At 43.7% G+C, this 27,823-nt stretch overlaps 1 protein-coding gene across 3 annotated transcripts; it reads left to right on the plus strand.

Annotated features, from left to right (window-relative positions):
* The first annotated feature begins 2,492 nt into the window (after positions 1-2,492).
* prr36a (proline rich 36a) lies at positions 2,493-26,700 on the plus strand. 3 transcript variants are annotated; one of them, XM_053419428.1, is made up of 5 exons: positions 2,493-2,726; positions 15,608-16,281; positions 16,422-16,515; positions 22,945-23,126; positions 23,416-26,700. In XM_053419428.1, the coding sequence occupies exons 2-5, from the start codon at positions 15,705-15,707 to the stop codon at positions 26,067-26,069; spliced, it is 3,507 nt and encodes a 1,168-aa protein (XP_053275403.1). In that variant the 5' UTR covers positions 2,493-2,726; positions 15,608-15,704; the 3' UTR covers positions 26,070-26,700. The 3 variants fall into 3 exon arrangements, with proteins under 3 accessions (XP_053275403.1, XP_053275404.1, XP_053275405.1); XM_053419429.1 differs by lacking the exon at positions 2,493-2,726 and adding an exon at positions 3,703-3,830; XM_053419430.1 differs by lacking the exon at positions 2,493-2,726 and adding an exon at positions 3,891-3,912.
* The last annotated feature ends 1,123 nt before the right edge of the window (positions 26,701-27,823 follow it).

Consider the following 27,823-nt stretch of genomic DNA (forward strand, 5'->3'; position numbering starts at 1 on the left):
TGAAGAAACGTTTTTTGAAGATTCCAGGTCTGTGTTGAGCTCTTCAGTCCATCCTGATTCTGTTTCAGCAGAGCCAGGCGCTGAGCCACTCCCTCGTGTAACAACATTACAAAGCAATCTGAGATGGATGGGAAGGATGTGAGGGGATTTACGAGCTTTTCAAGCCCTGTGATATAATGATGGCTTCCATTAGTGCTTAGTTTAGTCAAATAAAAGATCTAATGGTTAGCGGACACTCTCTTGGCAGAGCCACACCTCACCTATAAATAAATAATAGGGTTAGGGTTAGTTTAATAATACAAATTAGTGTTAAATTATTTTCAGTATCAGCTAAAATTATCAGGTGATAAAGCTCCAGACATTAGCCTTTAAACTGCTTCGTAGCAATAACCAAAGTTGAAGAATTGGTGAAACTTCAATGAGAGTTCTGGGTTTTCCCCCCCTTGCTCCAGCGCAGGGCCTCTGGATGAGTGGAAAGTGAAAGAGAACGGATGGAGAGAGGCAGAGCTGAGACATGACACACACTCTCACTCCTCAGTGAGAGACATTGAGAACGTGTGCTCTGACGACTTCTGGTAATCCTTCATTCCTCCCCTCACCCCTCGAGAGTTTAAGATTTCTTTCCCTCTTTTCCCTGCAGGGCCTTTTCTTCTCCTCTTTGAGTCTTATCAGAGAAAACAACAGCTGATGTCGGACGACTTAGCCCATTCACTCTTCCTCTCTCTGTGAGTTGCAGAAGTCTTTGTATGTCTTTCCCCTCTTTTCATCGATTTCTATTGTAGAGCCTGCAGCTGCAGCTCAACACAAGCATTCAGCTCGCAGCTATTGTGGGTCTGTACCATAGGGAAGTGAACACTGTAATAGACTATGAGTGCAGAAAATGTCATTTTAAGTCTTGGAGACCAGCAGGACAGTTTGTCATCAGTCTGTGGACCAAGTTGTACATGTCTTCTTCAATGCAGATAAACCAGGTAGAATGAACGTGCAGTTTTCTAACTTCCCTCTTCATCCTTGACTGTTTATAAAAAGGTCTGCACACAACGTCCAGCACGCAAAGATAAAAAAAAGTGACAGTATCTTGTCCAAGGAGGACTCACTAATGATAAGGAGTAATTCTGAAGTAGCTATTGGGCATTAAAGGGATAGTTCACCCAAAAATGAAATTCCATCATTATCTACTCAGCACTATGCCGACGGAGGGGTGGGTGAAGTGTTTGAGTCCACAGAACACTTTTGGAGTTTCAGGGGTAAACGGAGTTGTAGCCAAATCCAATACAATTGAAGTAAATGGTGACCACTTCTACAAATGTAAAAAAAAAATCATACAAAAATCATAAAATGCCTTGTGGTGCAACCAAGTCTCTGTAAGTCTTGGTTGTCTTGGATGTGCGCGCGCAGTTTTTTTTTTTTTTTTTAATAAATTAAATTAAATTAAATTAATATTTAATTTCATATTTAATTTTTTTATATTTAATTTTTCATCATCATCATTATTTCTCCGCGCTGGTTCAAGGGTAAATGATGCTGGTCTTCACAGGTGACTGACCTACGCAAGCCCGTAGCCGCTGACCCCCCACAGGAGATTATGTGCTTGTGTGTGTGTGTGTGGCCGCAGCGCTTCCCGGTTCTTCCCGGCACTACGCTGCCAGCAAGTATTTAACCGGTGCGTTCAAGGGGTTAGAGGATGATGGTGTGACGTTAATGTATTGTTTTACATTCCATGTGTCACGTAATGATAAATCAGTCTCCTATGTCGCCTGTACCAGGAGCCGCCCCTGTCACTGGTTATCTTGGCTCGCTGTCTGTCCGGTAACCAGCCGTCCGGACCGCTCCGTGAAGAAGGAGGAGGAGATGTTTCTTTACTTGGAATGCGGCCACTTTATTTCTCGGATATAAAGCAGAAGCAACACTCGCATCACCTCTAAGTGGTCCGTCACTTCCGTAATACACACACTTTTAGCGTCTTTTCCCACAATACCCAGGTGCACTACGTAACACACTACAAACTTTCCTTAAAGGGGCAGGCCATACCTGCGACACAACAGCTCTCGGTCTCATATACAGATGGCAAGAGAAAGCAGAGAGGGATTTTTACACACTGTCTGATAAACATTCCGACAGTAAAGGCAAGGGGTAGTGATGGATAAGGTTTTCTTTTACAAGTTAATTCTTTCATTCTCACTTTCCACCTTAAAACTATGAAATGAAATGAACTAGTTCAGAATTTAAATGGTGAACTATGAACGTGAACTATTCATGTTTACTTGTATGAACTGAACTTTGAACTAGTTCATGAGAGGTGTGAACTTGCACAACACTGGTGTAGATATGTGTGGTTCATGTGTTGATGTCCTGTCGCTCGCGCCACAGGACAACAGCTACGTTTGAATGTGACGTCACTGCTGCTTTGCATAAACCTTCGGTCTCGCGCTGATAGGACGGCGCGCGCGGATTAATCTGCATATTGGCTCTCCTTCACCTCCTCCTCCTCCTTGCTTCTCCCCCAGTCTCCAGCCTCACTCCCCGGGTCTCACCCCACCCTCCAGCCCGTCCTTTATGAAGCGGAGCAGCAGCAGCGCCGCCGCTTAAACGTGGAGGAAGAGAACGCGGCTCCATTGTCGCGAGGTCCGGTGAATATTGACGGTTCTGTCGACGCGCTCAGCGGCTTCCACCTCCGAGCCGGAGCCGGGAGACAGTGTCCAGGAGCCGGGGAGACGGTTGAGAAGGTAAAGACGTTCACGTTCTCCGCTACATTTTATCCGCTTTATTTACCGCACTTTAACCGCTGAACACCCACGAAATGACACTCGATGTCAGGAAAGCTCTGTTCCTCGGCGGTGACGTTTTTAATTTAATTTGCCAAACACGTGTTTTGAACGTCCTCAATGTAAATGTAGAGATGTGGTGACGTGAGCACGGAGCGGGACGACCGACCCACGTTTCGCTCTCCAGATCTTCGGGGGGGTGACAGTGGAACCAGCTGCCCTGTATCCTGGCTCCGTCTATTGCCTGGCCCCATGCGTCCCTCCTCGGTGCGCACACACACCGAGCTATTGTTCCGCAAGGCTGGACTCGGCCTCCTCGCCACCACCGGGGGTTGAATTCAGCGTGTTTGTTCCCAGAGACAAACGGTGTTATTGAAGCTCCACTTGTCCCGAGGCCCTGGACAGACACCCCCGAAACTCGTGAAAAAAACACCAAAACAATGGCTACATAGGCGGGGAGCAGTCTGCGCTTAATGGTGTTTGACAAGTTCCCAACACAGCACGAGGATCAGGCTGACAGTAATGGAGATGTTGGACCCTAAGGTGATAACATCTTCAAGACAGCACTCCAGGCCTCCTGTTCATGTTCTTATCAGAAACACTCCTGGGCTCTCTGAGTGTGTCGAGAAGCAGGAGGTTAAATCTGGCACAGATGCCTCTTGTTTATTGAGGTCACTGGCTTTTGCATCAGCAGCATGTCATGCATCATTTATATTGATATGAGAAATGTTGGCAGGAGCCTGCACATTGGATGTTTTGTCTGCTCTCTATGCCTCCACACTTGTCTCCCGCCGACCTCACCATCATCTGTTTTCATATTTCCACCCATGCACGCTGCTCCTCCTCTACTTGGCAGAGCTCAGAGAGAGGAAAGGGAGGCTCGGCGGCTCCGAGACCTATCGGACGGCATCGTCTGCTGATCTCGGTGATAAAGGGATGTCGCTTATCAAGTCAGGATTTGGCCGAGGGCTTGCATTACATAGTGGGGTGTGTTTCTGGCTTGTGTGGGTATAGTGGGCTGGGTTTGTGTGCAGGAGCTATGACTCCATCGTTTGCTTCAAAGAGGTATGTGACATGCAGACACTCACAGGAGAGAGAGAGAGTGTGTCGCCTCCTGAAAACCCTCATGCTGCTGCTGCCAGGACGTGTGAGTTGTTGCTGTTGGGTTTATCGTCACCTCGGCGTGAAACCAAGTGCGACTGACACATGCTCTCTTCCCCCTTCATGCCTTTTCTGACATTTTGCTCGCAGTTCAGAGGCCTCATTGCAGGACCATTTATTCAGCGAGTCGCATCTCTGGAGCCAAATCCAATAAGAAGAAGGTCTGAGATTTGGTCTTATTTTGCCTCAATTATAAATATTCAACTAGTCTATCATCTCTCCCGTATCCATTGTGCAATAAGGCAATCGTTGTCTGTGAAAAAAAAATAGGACAAAAAAGCAGAAATGACCCTGAAAATGTGACCATCAGAACATTGGTAATGTTGGGGTCAATGTCAACTTAAGGGAAGTCTAACTTCCTATTAAACCTCTTATGGGATTAAGAAGGGTTGTGCTGCGTATGAAGTACTGTTACTACTTGTCACAGATACAGAGCATATTAAATTAACTAACCTATTTTTCACTGGTAAAAAAATCCACTAACATCTGGCCTTTGTCTGCAACGGGAACGGATACACACGACATTTACTTCTGGCTCTAATGAGTCTGCGTCAGACGTGTTTTTATTGCCAGGAACGTATTTGGTTGCCCTTCAGGCCCTGTGTAAGACCCACATCCTCTCCCATATCCAGGCCCTGCACTTGGATACAGCCACTTCCCCGCGGCCTGCACCTCTGTTTCCCGTTCCTCTTCCTAAAGGCCAAAGCAGGCCAGAAAGGAAGCTTAAAATAGTTTAGTGCATTCTTTAATCTTCAGAGAAAAGTCAAGGGGGTTGTATAAGATGGAAGTGAAGAAAAATGAAAGTGAAGCTTCATGCAAAGACTCAAAGTCTCTAGTTGTTAAATGCAGTAAAGAAACTGAAGTGCAATTTACAATCTGAGATGGGACATGGATAAAATCTGTTATTTATTTTTTGCATTTGTTGACTTTATTGAGTCGTTGCAGACATTTACTTCTGTAGTGTGATGTATTGCAGGATTAATAAGTCTGATGCTTGAATTGTGCTGTTTTTTCCGGCTGAGTGAGTTCCTCTGCACCGGTGCAACAGCCGTGAGAGGTAATGGTGAATGTCGGAGTCAAGGGTTAAAATTTCAGCTCCAACACAATCGCAGTGTGAGAACAGAATGTACCTACAGTTCCGCTGCCTTCAACAGGCATCAGTCTGTTGGTGTATTTATAGTTATTTTGGAGCCGATGAAGTGAAATTTAATTGCACCTTCATCAGTGTGTAAGATTTAGGTGAAGGAGATCTAGTTTCACGTGTTTCTTCTAAATTGTACAAATTGTTGTTTGCTTTACCCTAGAATGGGCCCTTTTATATTTACATCCAGAGCGGGCCTCTACGGAGGCTGCCATGTTTTTTATGGTAGTCGTAACTGGACAAAACAAGAGAGATAAGATACGAGATAAGATACATTTATTGATCCTAAACACATGTACAGAAGTCTACCCCAGGTTCTCTTTCATAGTTGGAAAGGGAAGTTTAGCTATTTCAGCTGCAACTCAGCTTCACCACTAGATGTCACTAAGTCTTAAACACTGAACCTTGATGTGAATAATTGCCGCAATTTACTAGCGTTTGGTTCATGTCTCCAACTAATGATTTTCTGCTATTGATTATACTGCTGATACATTTTGGGGATATTTTTCTAGTTAATGTCAAATTAAGAAACATTTGATAATGGAGAAATTGTTTCAGCTTAACGTTTGTTGAAGTTCTACCTGAAAGCATTGATACTGGACTTAAATCTGTAAAGACCATTATTCGTATCACAGGCCCGTTGGCGTTTCTCAGCCCGTCCCCTGTCTGGGGACTCACCCAAAAGTCAGGGCAGCTGAATAGAAAGGCCCATCCCCTGTGCAGCGCTGAGCAATTTCCATTTGCATCTGCTTGGAAGTCAGCTGCTTTTTACTGCCTGCAACCAGTGTCAGCCTCAGTCCCCACACCCATGGAAATTCAATCCTAACACTGGCTTGCTCTGCTGCATCTGTTTAGGGTGACACACAGGTTTAAACTACATCTCATCATTCACACCCCAGGTTTGTTTGTGCATCTCCTGTGTCGCTCTCAGCGGTCGAGCTTTTGGATGGTGGTGTGGTGCTGTAACTCTCGTCACTGTGGTTTGGAGGCTGGCTCTCTCCTGCCCGTTAGGATAAACTGGTGGACGCTGACGCTGCATTTTTTAAAACTTACAATGCTGGACTCAGTGCACTGTAATTATTGAAAGTGTAACTCAGCACTTTCATAGTCTGTTAGCTCACTTTGGGCTCCTTAAATGCCACTTCATAGACATAATTTGCTTTGAATTTCCATTGTTTTTGAATAACTTATAGATATGGAAGATACATGAGAAGTGTGTTTGTACAATAAGGACATTGATTGGCTCTCCATTTGCTTAACTGGACCTTGTATGTCACATGTGGCAGCTGTCGCTCCTGAAACAGTGCTATGCATCTGATTTATTTGCTTATTGAAATACACAGCTGGGAGGGCCTGCAATTGTTTGTCATCCTCTGCTCTACCTCTTTGGGCATGACAAAATCAATTATGTGTGTTGAGTAATTGGTTTGTGTGTACTGTATTCAGTACAGTTCAGGGGTGTGGTTATCAGAGGGGCATGGCAGGCGAGGTGAGGGATCACTGTTCATCTGGCCTCGCCTCACCCGGCCCGGTCATAGGCATGGTAACTGATCTTGCCCTCAGGCTCTCCAGCATAATATTGACTCTCTGCCTGACTGTCTATAGCCAGTTGGCTGGTGCTCTGGAGAGTAGCTACTGGCTGGCTTTTAATTTAGGAAAACTGAAGTCAGCTTTGACTTGTCTGCAGCCAGCCATCTTCGACAGAATGACTTGCTTTGTTTTTTTTTTCAGATTTTATGTTGGATCACTCAAAGCTTTTAACACAGAAACGATGTGAGTAGGAGGAAGTAATTCAGTGTTTGTTTTTTTCTCATGCTTGCACAGTCTTATCCAGCCCCATTCCAATTTTATTAGTTGGTTGACAGCGGAGAGTAACAGGAAATATGAAAAAAGAGAAGAAGATTGCAAGGGACAAAGATCCTTGGCAAAAAAAAGGTATGCCTGGTCTAAATCTATTTTATAGACATGATTTCAACCTTCAGCTCCCTCCCTTTATTTGTTTTCAATCCATTTTTAGCAGGCCTTCCGCAGCCATTCATTTCACTTCAGTCATAAAACCTTTTTAGAAGGCAGGTGGACATTGCTGGACTTTTGAGAAACATTGTTGTAAAGCATGGCTGGTAATTAAACATTTAATGGACTTCACTGGTCTAAAAATGAGACAGAATGACTGTACAAGTTTTTGAGTAAAAGCAATTAAGGCATAGCCACTTTTATGTTTATACATACGATAGCAGTAAGGTGTATAGGACTAGCTGCAGACCTGAGAGTCTGAACCATGTTACTAGGTAAGATTTATCTCTTTACCCGCCAGCAGACCTCAGTGAAAGGGTTACAAAATTACATCATCCATGTCATATCTGCATCGACTGTATGAAAGAGGGGACTCCTCCATCCTGCCCTCTTTCACCCCTGGGCCTGTCCGATGTCCCCGAGGTCTTTTGGGTGAAGTTACCAGTGCCAGCTGCTCCTCTGCCCCGTTGCACCAGTTAATCCAGTCACAGGAACCCACCCCCACTGCCCTTGGCACCACGCCTGAGGGGGTTACATGGTGCGAAGTGAAGACAATAGGGCTTGTCTGCCTCCCCCTTCCCCCTCATAGTTACCCCATGTGGAACTCAGAAATACTTAAGATGATCATTGTTGTCATCATTGTCATTCTGGACCAGCTCTGAAAATGTACATAGAAGCACTTGGACACTCTTGATCTACATTGATGATGATACCACCCAAATGCTTCTCCTTACTCCACCATCAGGCTGTTCTAATGGAAGCTGCGCCTGGTTCTCTCTGAAAGCCCTCCCAGGCTTAGGACAGATTGTAACCCCTTTCCCTTGCAGCTCTTGCAGACCACTACACTGCCAGTAGCCTTGAGTCCGCCCCCCCTTCTCTCGCCTCCCTTAAATGCTAACTGACTCAGTCCACTCAACTTGTAGGCACACTTAACCACCTGCTCCTAATGGCTTTACTGAGTAGCTTAAAGTCACTTAGCACATGGTTAGTGTCCCTCATGGAATTGATTAGAGTCAGCTGCAGGCTTAACATCAAGCCCCCTCCATCAACACCCACCTATTAAAATGTTATTTTGGGCTTTGTATGTGTTGCTCCATAGAGGATCTTGCACCATGCATACATGTGGTGTTAGACTGATCAGAAGAATTTGGGGGAAATGGGATAGTTCACGTGAATGCCACCCTAACTCAGAACAACAACTAAAATGTTGGTACATGATTAGCAGTAATGCTGACGTCATCACCTTTTTATTAACTTGCACACATTTGATATTATGCATAAACCTGATACATCTGATCCTTTGCTGTGATGCGGATGTTGGAAAAGGCAGTCAAGGTTTTTTTTCATTCTGACATTAAAGCAAAAGAATACACTTATGTCAGAACAATGACTTCACAACCCGGGGTAGCAGGAGCTTCCAAGCAGCATGTGAATGCACAGTAACTTCTTTCAGATGTTTTGTAATAGACGGACTATTTTGATTCATCAACTAATCTAATCAGTTATAGTTATAAACTTTGTCGGGGGTTGGGGGGGACAGGCATACTTGCTACAAGCTGGGCTAATCATTAAACATTCAATGACAAAGTAGATATTGACTTAAGTACCCAACCGTGGTTTGGACTTTGCAATTGCAGCCAATTCCTAAAGTTGGGCACGTTTGAGTGCTTTCTTTTGTATCATGCGGCTTAAACACTAAACTCCTGTCGGGGGAAAAAAAAACTAATTGTCCAGCACACATCAATGTTCAGTCTATTTTATATATGTGCGTTTCTGTGGAAGGTGAAAATTTGTGAATTTTTTTGATACAAAAACTCTTAAAAAGAAAGTGATTGTATTTTGGATTTCTTCATGACAGCAGCTGCGGTACTGTAGACAATTTTCACAACAGTTTCTAGACTTGAATTTCCAAAACAATGCATAAGTTTTCCTTTTACATAAAACAGCACATTGACCCTGGTGTCGACCTTTATCACCAAAAGCTGGCAAATCTTGTCTTCTGAAGTTGTCGTCTATTTGTGAATTTTCCTGCTTTATTTTCACATCATCTCACTCACATTTTCCACACGTTTTACTAGGTGATTTGCAGGAAAGGTTCTGTTCAACAAACTTGGGACATTTTCATCCTCCTATCCAGTCTCTCAGGAATATTTGTGGACTCCAGTACGTTTCTTAAAGCAGCTACAGATGTGATAACTGCTGTGTTCATCACAGCCAGCAGGACACCGTGCTAAAAGTCAATATCCAATGGCTGTGTTGCACAGACAGTGATAGCACCTGAAAAATGACATCATCCTTCAGTGATGATAATTGTTTATTTCAAACTTGTTTTAAGATCAGATTGTGTTGGATAAATTTACCATGGTGCAGGTGGGCATATCACAGTCACTGTCAGTTTTAAGCACAAATATGGAGAGAGAGCCAGATTAATAAATAGAAGCTAAAACTCATTAAAATATTTTTTTATAATCCAGTGTGTTTTGTATTTTAAAATGAAATTTGAAGGGAAAATATTTAAAATGTAATATAGTTCAGTGTGATAGAAGGACTGTAGTTGTAACACAGATGTCCATAGACTTTGTTTAAAAGCCTGAATGTGTTACTGCCTTTTTTGGTAGCTTCATAAAACTACATTCTCACCCTTTTTGGCCGGAGAACACAGTGCATTCATGTTTTAATTTGTTTCTCCTTTTAATGATGCATTTTTCTCCTTAGCTTCTACCTCAATGATTTAAAACGTGTGCGTGTGTGTAAAACACGTGCCTGGTGATAGTGCAGAAACAGCACTGTTCCCTTGTATGGTCAGATGGATTAGCAAGCTCTTACACACACACACACACACACACACAGAGACAGCGGCTGGAGTCACTTTACCTCCCCACTACTAACAAGAATTAGTTTCTAGATTCTTCATTGGTTTAGGTAATGGTGGTTGTAGTAGTAGCGTACAGTGATGGGAGTGGAGGGCACAGTTCAGACCTGATATGTGTCTCAGGTGAACTGATCATAAGTGTACAGCTATGAACACACCCAAGACACGCTGTGGAGACTTGAGAGATTTGAGATCCCATCAGTCGGACCACATTTGGAGGGTGGCCTCATTCTTGGCTTTCAGACATGCACTCCAGAAAATGACTGGAACATTGCGTTTAGGCCTTTTCCAAGATTGTCTTTCACATAAGAAGAATGCAGCCAGAGATTATATGTATTGCACAACTTTTTCATCCTGAGATAATTGTATTATTTCCGTTTTAGTTTTTTGTCTAATGCATATTAGAAAAGTCATCAACATGCCCACTTGCTACCTTCCTAGCGGGCTAGCAGGAAAAGTTCCATTCAGTGCATGTCTGTAAGCAGCTATACATTGATGTATTCGTGGCCACCACGCAATATTAAGACTGACAAACACATATTGATTTTGAAAATGATTTGAAATTAGTAAAATCCTATTTCTGAAAGCTGAATATTGATTCACTCAGCCACTGTCTCTTTCTGGCTCTGTTTGTCTCTCACACACAAACTCTTTGACTATTGAACCTGTCTGTCATGGCCAGAGACACATGTGGAGACATATTTTAACTCAAGGGGTGAACTTCTGTTGTCGGAGCTCTCTACTTGTGTAATCAGATCCTCAAGTTAACATCAGATAATAACATGGTCACATTGAGCAGTTCTCTGCCTCTGCTCTGTTAGTAAGAGGTTAGGAAAACCCCCTTCTTTTCACAAATTTCTTGTTTGGTTCCTCATTCCACCGCGAAAGGATCAACCCTCTTCCACTTGACATTTTCAGTCCTCTCTCGCCGTTCAAGTCCACACTCACACTGAATATGTTTCGTCCTGCGCATGGTCTCACTCGGACACACACCAAAGTAAAGTCAGTGAACAGACAGACAGTAGGGCTTCATATCTTCTTGGCCAAATTCCCCCAGAGCTTTATTTTTGTTCAGTTTCACCAGACCTGTGTTTGTTTGTTTAAAACGTCATGTGGTAAGAATTAAGACGGAATCAAGTGTTTCTGTAGAAATAAAAGAATCCAGGAAGTGGCCCCTTATTTCCAGTTTTCACATTTTTGATTTGAATGCTTGTAAATTTGTGCAAAAACCTTTCACATGCAAACTTTTCTTAATCCTACTGTCTTTGCTCGCTCACACTTTGCATACACCCACACACATTAAGGGTGTGACGATTCTCCAAAGTTTGGTTGAGACCTCAATTTAATGAGTCACAGTTCAGTTCAAAGTCTGTGATCTGTTATCCATCTTGAGCTAACTATAACCGCAGGTTGAAAGCCAATAGAATATATGAAAAATGTTATATTTAGAGCATGTCCTAATTTAAACTCCAATTATATTTAGTTGTTTACATGTGTGTTAGCTGTGAAATAAATAAATAACATTATTAAAGTCATGATACGAGTACAACACGGCCAACTGTCACTGTGAAGCCCTGAAGCGTCTCGAGGAAGTCAGCAGGGCCGGAATGTGGATGGGTCAAATGTGCTCTTTAAACTGCTGCTGCTTAAGGCATTCACTTTCTACCATGAATCCTTTTGGGGCAGATGTAGCACTGACAACTGGAAAGTACAGAGGCTAGTTTCATGCGCAAAGTAGGTCAGCCAAATGGTTTTATTTCCAAAAACTGTTTATTCAATTTGCTAAATTGCAAAACATTAATCTTACTCTTACATCTCTAAAACAACAAAACACGTCACAGCTGAACCGCTGGAACGAGCTTGTTTCAATCATTAATCACTTCTAAAAACCGTTGCCAAATTCGGTTTTCTGTCAATCATAAGGAATTCATCTCTACAAGACGTTCTTAAGGAGAAAAAAGATTTTGAATGTCTGGAATATGTCTCAAACTGGCGTGTTTTGGTATTTACCTGCAGTGTATTTTCTTTTAGCTGCTTTGTTCTTTGGGTCGCAGAATTGTGACAGCAGTCTGGGGTAAAATGGTCAGATGGTATTAAGCCCCAGCATCACAATCAACAGCCCCTCACCAACAGCACATCCAGCAGCATGTATTCCAAACCCCTGCTATGCTCTCAACGCAGCTAAATCCCTCTCTGCTTGTATTAGACACAGTATTAAAAGTGACCCATTTTGTCAGGCTCCACTACTGGTGTCTGGATGTGTAGCGTAACAGACTGAGAGACAGACGTAATCAAACAGCCTTGAGTCAGGTCAGACGTAGGATTTAATGACGCAGAAGGCCATATTTCTCTATTAGAGGTGAAACGTAAATATCACTGGAGCCACTGAGTTCTAGACAGACTCCCTCCAACAATTTTCTTTTATAAACACACGCTCTTCCCCCGCTTTGGCTAAACATCCAACACTGAATCTGATTTAGACGTGCCTTTTGTTTTCATCACAATACTTGCAACACATTGTAATTGTTGCCATGGGTGTTGAGCTAATTGTGACATAGGCAGTGTGAAGCTGCGTCCCGAACATGGTTTGAAATCTTCAGTGGGCAAGTATTTCTTATGCAAATGTGAAGTGAGAGAGTGGTAGACAGAGGGGGTGTTCTTTATGTTTCATCAAAATGCATGAGGTTATTCATCTCGACCAAAATGACCATTTAAAATAAAAAATGCTGCTAGTATTGTGCAGTCAGTTTTCTGAACATAACATCTGCGGCTTTGACCCAGCACGTTTTGTGTCATCAGCTTAAAGAAATCCCTAAATTGGGTATAGTTTTGGTGTCAATTGTGGCATTTATTTGTAATGAAGACAAATGCCAGGACTGCACAACAGTCGCACTGTTATTTAGTAAAAGATCACTTATCTGTGGTTGCGTGTGTGGATGGGATTTTAATGATCCCTCACATCCTCTCGGCGCTCTGTTACAGTTTTCAGCTGGTCAGAGATGATGCCTTTATTTGCCCTGAAAGGGGCCATCACATGGGCAATGTGATTCATGCTGCTATCTGCTAAGCCCTTGGCATTAGAAGCTGGCCTGGCGAAACTATGCCATATCATGCTCCGTGCCACCCCAACCCCCAGTCTCACGGCACCTTGTGTCTGGAGCAGCTCCTTCCTGTCCGAATCAACCCTACGCAGAACAAGATTCACCTTTTAATACTTGTTTGACTGAACATTGACAACAGGAAAGAGACAGATTTGTAGTGCAATTTTAAATACACTCGGTGGCATGGTTCCCAATTTGCTAATGGCTTTGTAACCTTCTCAGTCCTTGAAGTAATGATAATGGATTTGTGCCACAAAGCTCTGCTCCAGAGGGCCCTACATATTAGCTTTTTTATCATCATTTAAGGCTAAATATTTTCCAGAAGTTGAGTGACTGCAAACATCGTATTGTTGGAAAGGAAGCTGAGTAACCGGCCTGTGAGAGATTTGTAACACCAGAGACAAGAAAACAACGACAACAGCAGAGGTTAGCACAAGCAGCACTGTGTTCAGCTTGTAACTTCTCCTCCTGAACCGAAAGGTTGGTGTGAATGGATTTTTACAAGAGATGTGGGGGTTGTGAGTTTCTGTATTCGAAGTTTCTCAAAGCTAATCTGGCAAACAAGTTGGTTCTGTTTTGGTGACAAAGGATCCATTGATCCATTTGTTAATCATCTGACGAATCTTCTATTCTGCTCCGCTAACCCCCAGTGCATCAATGTCCAGGAGTAAATTTCCTTTGCAAATATAAAAGCAAAAGTAAAACTAATTATGGGAGATAAGCACCTTAGTATCACGTTACCTGAGATGTTAATGTGTAACCAGTGAGCAAAATGTTCCCTGGACTTGGGACATGGAATGTGTGCAGCTTCTCGTAAAATCATTCATCCTCCAATGATTTAAATAACTGCATTCAGTTTAAGACAACCAGGTTCATGGTGTACTGGATTATTATTTGGTACTGTCTAAAGTCAGTTGACTCATATCTTTGGAAAATTGAGAGTGATACATTTTGTTTCCCTTAGATTTTTTTTACCTCTGCCAAGGAGGTTATATTTTTGTCATGGTTTGTTTGTTGATTAGTTAGCAGATGTATGCAAAAACTACAGAATGTACATCTTTAAATTTAGATAAAGATTAAATTCATGGATCTTTATGAAACAAATCTGGCATGTTTAGCGGGCAGATATTTATGAGTTTCGGCAGTTTTGTGCAGAGTCAAATAAAAAATGTGGTTCCAGTGAATTTAAATGTGGTTTCATAAGCGGACTGTTGGGCCTTGGCGGAGCTATGTGCTTTCCTGAGAGCCATTTTGTTTTTATATTGTAATGCTTAATGGCTTACATATAATTTATCAACAGTGGCCAATTGTTTTTGTTTTCCTGTCATAGTTTGTTGGTTTTTTTACTATAACTTCTGCTTCATGCCTTGTTATTCTAATCTGTGTGTTTACATTTACTTTAGTTTTCTTATGAATCTTTTTCCTCCCTTTTTGAAAGATGTTGAAGTTACTTAAACAGCTCTTTGCTGTTTTTTTTCTTTCTATCCACCTCGATCTTCTTTATTTCCTCTTCAATCAATCTCTTGCACAGTTTGTTTATTGGGCCGTACAGAGCTGCTACTGGTCAGACCATCTGTTTATCAATTTACTGGAAGCCAATCTACTAGCAGTTGGAGGATGGGAGTTATGGGAACAAGGAGCAGAACAAGTGCCTCTTCGAAAAGGGAGAGGAGTAATCGGGAAGAGGGTGGGTTGAGGCTAATTTGGTCAGAGGGGCAGAGGACTAGGGAGTGTGGGTGGAGACCATGATTTGGGGGGGGGGTGGAATAAACCCATAATGGATCTGGAAAGAGCTATGTCCAGTCAGAGCAAGAGAAAACTTGACTGAGGTTAATGAGTTCTAAACCTTTATGACTGACTCGTACACATGCTCCACATATTAGCCCTTTCTTCATTGCAGCCTCTTAACTTGTATATGATTATTCTACTCTCAATCTGTCATTGAAGGAATTTCTCAGCACACAGGTCTCTGTAAAGCAAACAGCCGGTGACTTGATGATTAGCATCTGCCCTTGCTCAACATGAAGATAATGACTGGCAAAATGGGCCATTCAGTGCTTGTCATCTCCCCACTCTCTTCATTCTCTGTGGGTTGTGGCGTCATAGCAGGAAACTGTGAAGCCTCTTGGCTTTCACTATTCCAAACCACGGCTTTCCCCCTGTTTAATTTCAAGATGCTGGAAGCCATTTGCGTCATGTTTTTTTTGTTTTTGCATCTTCTCCTAAATGTACTGTTTAAAAAATTCCAGTGTTCTTTTATTGTGGTGTTTTAATAGCGATTGTTAAGTTAATTTTGCTTGCTCACGAATTATGAAGTGGTATTGTCAGTTCTGTGTTAGATGAGTATGGAGAAGAACAAGAGTTTATAGAGTTGTTGGCATCTCACGCTGCTCATTTCCTGTTTTTCAGACTCCTTTAAATTCCACAGAGGCCTCTTACCATAAATGGCACATCCTGTGGCTAACAGTGATATGTTAATCTCGTGACACTGGAGGAGTGCAGCATGGTTTAGCCTGAAGATTACGTCTTAATTAATTCTACTTTTCTTTTACAGGACATTTAAGTGAGAAGAACTGGCCATCCAAGACGAGTGAGCCGCAGGGCCCGAATTATCAGCAGCAACATCAGTGTCCACACCTTAGGAGGAGGGAATGAAACCGGATGGGGTTACCATGGAATCCACGGAACCTACCGAAGCTGCAGCAATACCAGAACCATCCCCGTCACTGGACAATGTAACGGAGCAGGCATCATCTCAACCAGAGGAAGCTGCAAGCGATGCAGCGGCCGAACCTGCTCCAAAGACCAGTGGCAAGCCGTTGGCAGCAGAAATCAAAGTCAAACCAATAGGTATTGCAAGTAAAACACAGCCCAAAACCAAATCTGCAGGGGTTGCTGGATCCAACTCAAGGCCAGGTGCCGCCTCACACCGCACAACAAATGACGTCAAATCCACTACCAGTGTTTCTGCCGCTGTGACCAAGAGAACAGCAAGTGCGACAAAAGCATCAGCAGCAGGAGCTGTACCTATAAGACCGTTGGGTGGAGCAGCACCTTCCTCAACGGTCAAGAACCAAACCAGATTGGCTGACAAGAAGCCTGCTCGACCCACCTGGTCTACCTCTGCTGCCACAGCAACAAATGGTACCAAACCAACAACGGTGAATGTTCCTCCTAAGAAGAAACCTGCTGCTGAGACTGCTAATCTAGCAAGACCCAAAACCACAGGTAAGTCTGAATGAGATAAGTCAATTTAATGTGATTACAAATTTCTCGCTTGATGTAGCGTCATGTAGGTTTTTGCTGAAAACCTGATCGTTTTCTTATTTCAACGGCACCTTGGCTCTTATCTTTTTTTTTTGTTGCAGCTTCCACCAGCAGGTCAGCAGCGTCCACTGCCCCTAAACCCAGCACTTCAACCACAACAAAAGCTGGTGGTGCTCTTGCTTCAAGGACCACAAGGTATTACCATCACAAACAGTCAACAGATGCTTTAATGACACTGTGTACATTTTGAATCAAGTTATGTGGCTGCTAATCTCAAAGCCTATCAACTGTCCTCTAACGACAAGTTGGCCTCTGGAGGCAACAGTCAATACTTTTCCAACTGGCACACTGTCTACAAACCTACGAGTCCACATGAGTTAAAACTGTTCTCTGTAAGATGCAAACGGCGATGCTTTTTGTCTGTGTTTAGGTTCCTGGCGACATTTTGGCCAATCTCTTTTAACAGCTGCTTATGAACGCAGATAAATAAAAAATTAGCCGATTTTTTTTTTTGGTCTCTGTTCCACCTCTTCTGCTCTCCACACCAGGTGTTAAAAAAAACTAAAGCCTGCTCTTACATGATTGTTGAAACCACAACCAGAAGGCTTCCAGCTAAATCTTGTCTGTTTACAGATATTATGTGGTTAGGAAAGCAATTTATTTTATTGGCAAATTAAATAGTACCCATCATCTTCCTCGTTGTTTTTCTTTCTCTCTGAGATCTTAATTTTGAATTTCCTTCAAAAACTGGATGAGAGGGTGACTTTGTTTATCTTGATGGCCTGAAAGGGAGCAGCGGATAATGAAGTCCATTATGGTCTTTGGGCCGTTATTGAGTCAAATTTCGCTTTGAGAGTGTGAGTCATGTTAACAGAAATAACCTGAGACAGAGACCCTTATCAGAGCCAATGATACTGAAGAGCTTTGTCCACAACAGACCCCCTGGCAGCAACCAGCCTCAACTCCCCAGGGCAGAGCACTGTTGACTCAGCTCCGAATCCCTCTCATAATGGGCCAATGGTTAGGATAGGTTGTGATGTAGTCAGACTGAACTGGCTTGAGTGCTGCTCTCATATGATCATTCGGCTGAATTTCATAGTTGAACCAGTCATTCACTGCCCTTTCAACCTGGAAGCCTTTGTTAGCTGAGATATTGAAGATATCAGGTTGAATCCAGGCTTGTATCATCTGCTGCCAAATATTATCAGCTGGAGCCCAAAGCTATAGCAACAAATCGTTTTCCTTCAAACGTTTTTAAAATGTGTAATAAGTTTTTAACTTTAATAACGTGACAGTCATTAGTGTAAATGAAGTGGTCTCCAAAGTTTGAAGTCATGATTATAATACACCAATCAACCCACAGGATGTAGTGTTCTGTACTGAGAGGTCTGATTAGATTCTGTCTCCCCATGTCTTCCGCCATAATGTCCTCTTATTAAATAAAGGAATAATGTGCTGCTTTCTGCTACATCACTGTGTTCTGAAGAGGCTGCAGGCAATCGACTTCTGTCCATGCTCCAAGAATCAAAATGAGTGCCTGTCAGAGATGCTCCAACTTCCACTTAAAAGAGTAGACTGAGCCATTTGTTTAGTTATGGCTGAAACAAACTGTTACCTCTCAGTTAATTTTTTTCTATGTATTCACTGGAATCTTGAGAATAGTTGCAGTTTTTGATTGTTAAATTACTTCATACATCAATTAATTCAGCTCTTAAACTAAAAATCCTCCTGACAGTGATGGAAAAGTATCTGTTGGATTTAACGATATTATATTTGGTCATTTGTGTGTAAGTGCCAGGGTGTGTACTCAGAAGCTCATCCTCTGAATTAATCAGATGAGGCATTTCAAGTGTAGGAGTCTGATTACAGTAACACATAATCCTAATTGTTGTTTGTTCCTCAGGACGTGACATTGGGCACTTGCTGCTTAGTTTGAGACTGGGGGGGGGGGGGGGGGATACAACAGAACTACAGCAGGTGGTCTGCCCTTGTGACAGACGATGCATGTTGCATTTTGTGCAACCTGTATGTGGTGCATGTGCGCCATGGCCAAGTCGGTAGCGTGTCAAATTCTTTGTGTAGCAGCAGTGGTGTGCGTTTCAGTCCGTAATGGTTGGTGCTGTCTGTCTGGCAGAGTCGACCACTCACATTCTCTCAGCTCAAGCAATGACTTGTATACTTTCATTGCAACATATGCAACAATGTTGAATGGTGTTCAAGGAATTGCCAAATAAACAGCTGAAGGTCTTGGTTACACTAATGCAGGTATTATTTGTTCTAAACTGTTATTTTCCCCTCCGTTTTAAAAGAAAAATCTCTATCCACCTCACCATTCTGCAAAATATTTCAATCCAGATGAAAATACAAAATTGACAACACATTTTGAGAATTTAAGGCCAGTAGGTGGCTCCTGAGGTCAACATCCATGATCTATATATGTTCATTACAACAGTGGACATATGCAAAGTAATTTGTGACATCATGTTTACCGAACTCCGTTTTACATACGATACAGAGAAACCAGAGTTATTGAAAATCTGCACTTTGATAAATTATTCTGACTTGTGTGTGGACGAGAGGCCCAAACATGGAGGGAATGTGTCAACATTAGTGTGGACAGGTAAGCTGTAACTGCAACCCATTCCAGGTCCATTCCATCCTGCATCCTTGTAATTTTGCAGCCATTTGTCTGTAATTCCAGCTGTGCCATAAAGTATTTCATGTTGCTGAGACAACAGCCGTCATAGCAGCCCAAACTGTCGCAAAGGAGCCCACATTAACATTTTTCAAATCAAGTACATGCAAGTAAGTCCCTCATCTCGTCTAGACATGTTTTGGCATAAAAGACAGACAATAAGGCCTATTGTACAACAAACATGTTGTAGTAGCTCACACTGCCTGTGTCCAAATGTAAAGACCACCCCCACTCATGAAGCATTAATGTTAACTGGTCCAAAGGGAGAAACTATATTACTTTATCATCAGTCTCGTTCATGAAAGGCACATAACATTTGGTATTATCCTGGGAATAGTGTTCGTGCTAAACAAAGGTGAAAGTAAGATTTGACCTATGATGGAGAAGGCGGAAAATGCTGGATTGGTTTTGGTAATGAGGCTGTACAGTTTCAGATCTGTGCTTATTTCTGTGTCTTGGTTACAGCATTTAAATAAAATTGTGTGCAGACGTATCATCTGCATGACAACAGGACATCTCTATGATCCATTGGAACCATTGGTAACTGTATTCAGAGTCAAATCTGCCTGCTGCTTGGCTTTGCTCTCCTCCAGTGATAGCTTCTGGTGTCCTCGCACTGACTGAGCAATCAGTCTTTGTCCACCCAGCCCCCATTCCAATCTCTCTTCCCCCTTCATCCCTCTTTTCTGCCGTCTGTGCATGTACAGTTCCGGGCCTTTGGCCAGGATCTCCCCAAACCCTCCTCATAGCATCCATGTAGTGCTCCAACTCATTCATCATTTAACTGCATACAGTCTGAAAAATTAAGTGAAGTTGTGTAACACGAGAAGGACGGTGATTATGCCTTCATGTTGCCTAGCAGTCAGGTTGGATGTTTCACTTTAAGAGTTGGTGGATATTATTGGCAATGGATGTAAATGCAGTAGGATAGTATTTTTTGGTCTTGGATATAGAGCTTACCCTCATTATTTTAACGCTGAACCTGCTGTATTGGATAATTTATTATAACTGTACCAAATACAAGGCAATTATTTGGGCGACACCCTTTCTTCTCCCTTTAATCATCACATTTTCTTTTTCCCTCAATGTACCGTCTCCTGATTTTGTTCTGTGTTGCTCTGTTGGGCATAAAACTGTCACTTCTCCCTGACGGACTATGCAGGGAAGCAGGATTACTGACCTAACAGCGAGGACCAATGTCATCCATCACGGTGACAGTGGGTGTCTAGGGCCTTGTAAGAGCCAAACCCTGTCTGCCCCTGCTATTGCTAGGCTGCAACACTTCATATAAACCTTCCACTGAGCTGATTCAAGCAGCACTTTATTGTCAAGGAGATAACTGTGGGCCCACACAAGCCCAAGGAATGTGTGCTCTTCTCAGGAAGGGAGTAAAGCAGCTGGTTTTGGACGGCCTACAAGCCAAACATGGCATTGTTAGGGTGCCTTATTTTCATTTGTTGTCTCGGAGGGGGCTCTTGAAGTGATGAGCGTGTACTTAAACTGCATTTGTATTTGTAGGAGGAGCTTACTGCAGCAGGGATAAAGTGTACATCCTGACCAAGACCTCTCCTTTCTCTTGGGCTTGATTGAAACAGTATAATTTAATCCACCAGCCTGGGTATGCCAAGAGAGTTGAGCCCCCAGCTGTGTTTTTAGAAGAACGAGAGGAGAGAGTCATGGATGGAGAGTGGCTTCAGTAAATCTCCCCTGGCTCCTGTTTACACTTTGATTTTTGGCCTAACAGATGTTGCAGCTGCTCAGCATGTTAATGCCATGCGGGCACAGTTTTCCATCGGTCGTAAACATTTGAGAATATTGACTTTTAAAACGAAGAAAGCCCATAAAGTGTCACTATGTCTCTGTGCTGACCTTTGGCCTTAAGAAGACCTTGTGATTGGTCATTAATATCCTGTGGATGGTTGTGTAGTTCCCCTCATCCTCTCTCCACTCTGTGATTTGTATTGATTTCAACCCTGTGTTGGCAGGAAATGTAATCCATACTAATACACCAACAACAGAACCACAGCCGCCACCCACAGGGTGTGTGTGGAGTAGGGGCATTAGTGTGGAAGTGTATTCCTCTCCATGGCGTCCCTTCGGATCAAACCTTTATGAATTATGACTCTCCATGAAAGGGAGGAAGGAGGGGTAAGGGCTGTTTAGGCTTATGGGTCTGTGACCTCCCCCTTTTCTCTTTATTATCCTTAACTCTTCACAGGCTTCACTAGTACTCCTACATTTTGGTTTGAAATTGCGTCGGACGGGTAAAAACAATGACATCGAAACTTGCAACAGCTTTTCAAAACCTATTCATCTCAGATTCATGAGGCTCCCATCACATGACTCGTGTCAGAAAAAGCCTAACAACTTGCATTAGTCTCGACTACCATTGTAAAACCAAAATGGATAATCATTTTTAAGCATTGCTGACCCTGTTGTCTTTGCTAACAGCTGTTGTGCTGTTAAATTCTTTATTACAATGGAACTGCTTACATGTGTAGGATATGAGATGCTGTTCCAGCAATCTGTAACAATGTCCTTGTCCTCATGGAAGCATATGCCTAGTGTTCGTGAGTGTTCTCATGATATGCTTTTTCAAGCATGTAGGTATGGACTGAGATTAAATTTCATACCGAGCAAACTCAGACAGAGATGGTGGACAGAGATTATTTCAATTTGAGAATGCTGTTTTCAAATGAAAATGTAGTTGTATGGATGTAACCTTAGAAGACGCCAGTCACTCAGTTTGTCTGCATCGACTCATAATTGAGTAGACTCGTCTATTCAGATTTTCCTGAAATACAAGATTGGATATAAAAAATGACCTTAATTAGCTGCACTTCACATTTCAATCCAACTCTCATAATGACAGCCAATTACAATGTTCCACTGCAGTGAGTCCTTGTTTGCAGTAACTGTGTGATCCCAGGAGGAAACAAATGGTCATTGTATTGGTTATTGTCATGTGGGAGCGGCATCTGTGTGCAGGCATGCTTCTCCACTGAAAGCCATCAAAGTCGGTTCTTGCGTTCATCAGCCATGTCAGAAAACCAAATTCAAAGGAAGACATTGTTGTGATTGGCGGCTGGGTCACACAGTTTCCTTAAGGCAGTTGCGTTTGATTATGCTTCTGTTGTTGTTGGGAAATTCAGTCTGTTTGAATAGAAACAGATGTCGTACAGATAATTTACAGCACTGAGGTTTTCCTTTTGTTTTCGAACACCAGAATTCAAGTTTAGAAATGAGGATTAGTGCCGCCTGCGGCTAGCTACTCGCTCATCTCACAGATTGAAGCCGTTTGTAGGTTAGCCAGTGCAGCACTACGTCGCAGCACAGACCATGTCAAATTCTTTGAGCCTGACAAGACAAATGTATTGTGTGGAGATTTTACAGAGCCCAGTATAGCACATCATTAGCTGCACTGAAAGTCTGATGCACAGAAGATGTTCAGAGCAGAGCTGTCCTCTCCAGTGGGCCACTGTTTGATGCTGACAGCAGTTATCTCACTTTACTCCTTTATGTGTTATTTTACCGGCTCTTCTCCCTGGTCATCTTTGTTTCTCGCCTTCATATATTTCTTGTTGTTCCACTCACAAATCCCTTCCCTCTCCACAGAAACACTTGATTTCGGTTTCTGTCACGTTCCTTTGCCTCGCTCTCTTCTACCTTTGCATTACTTCTTCACTTTGTTGAAGACAGTACACCCCTGACCTTGCATCTTGGTGGACAAGGGGGCATAAATGTGGCAATAGGTTGATGGTGCTTTTTTTAAAATTGTGATTTACATCAGGATAGGTCATGTCTATATGCCCGTAAATCAGTGTGGTGGTGTAGCATCACATTTCATGTTTGGACCTTTGCCCATAAGAAAATCAGGTGTTTGCATTTGTTGAATTCTTTCATTGTTGTGTTTTTTTGTCTTTCTCCAGGCCTACTACCGCTCCCTCAACCGCTCGACCAGCACCCACCACATCCAGGCCCACCACAGCTATAACCAGGCCCTCCGCCACTGCAACTGCTAAAACTGCTGCTTCAAGAGTCACCGTAGTACCCCCTACTGGCAGGAGCACAGCAGCACAGCCCCCCAAAACAGCCACTGCAGCTAAGAAAGGTTAGACGTTTTCTTTGTTCTGACCCGGAGTCACATACGCTAGGTTTCAGTTCCTTTCAGATAAGTTTTTGAATTTGAATGGCGTGATGGTATGATGATTTTAATTATATATTTCTGAACAGTTAATCCACAATGTTTTAAATACCTAAAAAGTGTATCTCATAGAAACATTAATTGACATAGTTTGAGCTAAAATATCATTAATGTTCAGTTTTAAATTCACAAAACCTTTTTTTTATTGACAGTATTGGGAGAATTGAATTTGACTGTTTGTTTTTTTTTGCACCAGATGTCGGTCGACCACCTTCTGCTACAGGAGTTAAAAAACCTGCAAAAGCTACAACATCAGCTGCTACCAAAAAACCTGAATCCTCAAAACCCACAGCTGACGCAAAGCTCAACTCTGCATCCAAATATCCTGCAATAGCAACAGACTCCAAGGTGTCACGGCCTGCTAAACCTCCTGCAACAAAACCAGTCACGACTGTTAGATTCCCGGCCCTCAAAAAACCCCCCCTTGGTCGAACCCCACCTTCCTCTCCAGCTGGCAGACCTGCAAACAGCAGCACCTCTCTGTCAAAACGTGGAACCAAACCCACTCAGGCTGTCTCACCCTTCACTTCTGTTAAGAGGACAGGGCTTTCAAGTGCAAACACAGCTGATAGACAAGCACAGAGAGCTGCCAGCGCAGTGGTAGCAGCTGCCGCAGCCTCCACTGTTCTCGCAGAAACACAGGCAGAGGCTGCAGTGACCTCACCACAAGACTCCTTACCTGCTGCACCAGAGGAGGTCCCTCCCCATGTCTTGGCTCAGGATCCCCCACCAGAGGAGGTACCTCAAGACACTGTGCAAAGCCATGCCACTGGTCCCTCTCCTCTGCAAAGCCCCGTCAGGACAGCTCTACCAGAAACCTCTCCACCCCAAGAACAGCTGGAAAGCAGTGCTTCCTCTGTCACAACGCAGGGACAGGTCCCTGCCCCAGCAGAGCCTGCATTACCTGTGGCCTCTCCTCCAAACCTCTCTGAAGATTCTGTTTACTTGTTCACAAACCAAACCCCCTCTACATCTAAAGCTGTCCCGACTGCAACGAATGTCATCCCTCTGATAGTTCCTCCCATCAATCTAAATGAGGAGGAGGATGAAGAGGAGAGGGAAGGCAGCCAGCTGGTGTCTCTGTCTGAAATGAGTGGGACCACACAGCCTACAGAAGAGTCCCGCCCCGGCTCAGCTGGACCAGTGGCGGGGTCTGCTTGGCGAGCCGGTGGCGCCTTTTTCTCTGAGCTGGACTCTGAAGATGTAAGCGGCAGCCAGCAGGGTGCGTCTGAGTTGAGCGCCCCTGGTGTCCTGGAGGGGACAGAGAGCATGGACGACCTGGGGGATGGCAGTCTCAAAGGAGCCATGGACATGGAAGGAGCCTCAGCAGGATCTCCCGACTTTGAGAGGGTTCCCGAGATACCAGTTAACGACTTCGAAATGGATGAAGATGAGGACGACGATGACAACGATCGGGTGTGCGATATGGATGTGGGCTCAGAGCGGACAGATGATCTGCAGAGACCCAGGCATGACAATGATGCGAATGATGATGAGGAGGAGGAAGAAGAGGAGGAGGAGGAGGAGGATGAAGATGTGGATATGGCTAGTGAGGGGGTGACAGAGAGTGGGCTGGAGAGCTATGGTAACGCTGATGAGGATGACTTTGCTGAGGATGAAAGGCTGGACAACCTAAACAGAGTGGCCCAGCCGCCACCGCCTGCCCCTCCCCTGCTGCCCTCTGCCCCAGCTGCTCAGTGGGACCAACCGAACCCCTTTATTGAAGCCTGGGCAGAGTCTTTGCAGCCCCAGCAGGTTCCTGAGCATGTCTCCCAGGAAGCAGGAGCAGCTGCAGCAGCTAGCCCTTTGGCAGACCCTTTTCAAGTAGACTCTGAAACCCCAACTCAGGCCCCAGCCCAGGCCTGGCTTGGACTCGGCTCTGCTCCTGTTTTTATGAACCAAGAAGCCCCTCATCATTCCTCTGTCGAAGATGAGCCTATAAATCTGGACGCCCAATTGATGTTGGACCAGTCCAGCCCATCCCCGATGCAGACCATGGCCCCAGTTCCCTTCTCTTCCCCAGGAATGTGTCTGTCTAGCACCGTGAGCAGTGAGACCAGCACATCTGACGAACTCTGTGACTACAATCGAGATGAGAAGCTCAAGTCACGAAATGCACAAGCCCCAATGCTTTCTCCCCAACCTGACCTGGGCACCCAGATCTACAGAGGAGAGGAGGAGGAGGAGGAGGAGGAGGTAGAGGATGAGGCCGAGACCCTGCCAGCTGATGAAGTCCTGGGAGGACCTGCAACCGCCCCCACTTCCAACCCCTCCTCATCTTCAGTGACCGAAGACGAGGCCAGTGACACAGAGGGAGAAGCCCAACTTGACGACTCCTTGGAAAGTCCAGCGCTCAGCCACATGACTTTCGACAGCCAGCCGCTAGCGCAGCGTGGCCTGTCCACTGTTGAAGAAGCAGAGGAGGCTGAGGATGGCAGCGCACGGGGGGACACCACCCCACCATCAGCAACCTCATTGGCGTCGTACGGCTTTGACAGCATGACCACAGCTTCAAACTCGAATGCCCAGTCCACCGGGGAGAGCTGCATCAAGAGCCCTGGCATCTTCTCCTTAGAAGAGCTCCCTGAGGAGGCCAAGGAGCCCGGTCTCATCCCACAGCCTCTCACCCAGGCGAGCCTAGCAGAGCAGCAGTACATAGAGTGCCGCCAACGGGAAGCAGGGTCAGCTGAGTTTGTCCGGGGGAACGCGTCTGGGTTGGATGAAGCCTGTGACGTTTTGTCAACTCCGTGCACTTTGCAGAAACCAGAGGAAAACCCAGATGACATCCAGCCTGCCTACTATTCTGCTATCTGTGAAAAGACTGAGAACTCTTTTGCAGGTAACGTATAGCTCATCATCTCCCTAACAGCCTGAATAACGTCCCCCGTCTCCCTTTGACCCGGTTCTACTCTCCCCAAAATAATATCATGCTGTAGTTCCTGTTGTCAATGTTTGTCGAGAAATCTCTGCGGGTGGATGTAATCCAAGTTAGAAACTTAAAAAACAAAACAGAGAGCAAAAAAGGGAAGGAATAAAGAGGAGAGCAATGGCTCTTCCCTCTGATATAACATTTATATTAAGAATATATGGCTTAAATTCCTGTATGTGCAATAGCTACTACTATTTACTCCCAATGTGTGAGCTTGTCTGGGTTTCTGTTTTTATTTAACACGGAAATTGTCATTAATCTGAACTGACGTGGATAGGACTTTGCAGCTCTTAAAGAAAGAAAACAAAAAAATCTGCCTTAACAAAAAGAAATGTGGAACGAACTGTTGAACATGTTTTCATGTGTATTTATCGGCACATTTTTTACAGAACAAAGCTGTTAATTGACGATGAGTTTTGATTGTGTATTCATGTTTGATTTCTCCTACCTTACAATACAGGCAAATCTACCTTATTCCTGTGTTGTGTTCATCCATCTTTTGGAGTATTGAACCTTAAAACTTTAAATAAAGATTAGATTTTTTTACCATGACCTACTCTCTCACCGTACAGTTTTGTTGAAATGAGTGATAGGAATTTTTAAGGTCCGTCGAACTATGTTCAAGACAAATCAAACTCAACTGGTTTTCATTACAAGGTCGCACACCCAGTGGCTCTAGACAGCTCATAATATTACATTAATAATATTTTCCCTCAGTCAAAAGTTGCAGCCGATCAGTGCTACTACTACTACTGCTGCTACACACACTCATACTGTACATAAGTTTCCATATCTTGATATGATTGGAGCTCAACCTCAAATATTTGACTGGTCTGAAAACCACATAACTGGAAAGAATCTGCTATGAACTGATCGTCAATACCACAAGACCTTTACATCCGCGGATCCTCCTTCGGCATCTGGAGCTGTGAAGAAGTTTGGCACCTTGTCGTGGAGTCTCAAGACGAACGTGCAGCTGCTCATTCTTCTCCTACTTTAATTTCCCTCCAGTCGACTGGGTGTGTTGCTGATTTAGCTCCTCTCTACTGACTTGTTTTTTTCTTTCAAGCATTCTTGCTGCATTGTTCCACATTGACTTATTATTGTTAGCTTGCGCATGTCACAGTTGCATTACGACTTTTCTTTTTTTTCATCTCATTACTATGAATTGGTTTGTTCAGGGTCATCAAATTAGATTAGGTTAGAATAAAATGTTTGGCTGTGACTTAATTCCTTCTAAAGTCTAGCTTTAATTTCAGTTTTCCTGCGATGCTGGAGGTCTATAAATGCACGGGGAGCTTCTGCATGTATCACTGGATGACTAACCATAAGCTCCATTCACGGGTGATGAGTTTTTCTCACCATAGTTGATAGTGTTTGCATATACAGGAAGTTGGCTGCTTTTTTTTTTGCACATTAAATAAAATCAAGAGGGTAAAAAGACCTGTTAAATACGCACAGTTGCTCTCTGCACAAATCTCCCAACCCTGACCTCGGTCACCACCACACTAACCTTTAATGGGTCACGATTTTCTGGTTATTCCAATGCTATGACTATTTACCCATGCTGCTGCTGCACAGCTTGCAAACAATATCCCACTGTCACTTGTACAAAGCTACAGTTAACGGCGGGTCAGTTTGGTGCTGTATTCGACTGTCACACCTCTGTGATTGT

This window comes from Pleuronectes platessa, chromosome 3, assembly GCF_947347685.1.
Source record: "Pleuronectes platessa chromosome 3, fPlePla1.1, whole genome shotgun sequence".
In the NCBI taxonomy this organism is placed as follows: domain Eukaryota; kingdom Metazoa; phylum Chordata; class Actinopteri; order Pleuronectiformes; family Pleuronectidae; genus Pleuronectes; species Pleuronectes platessa.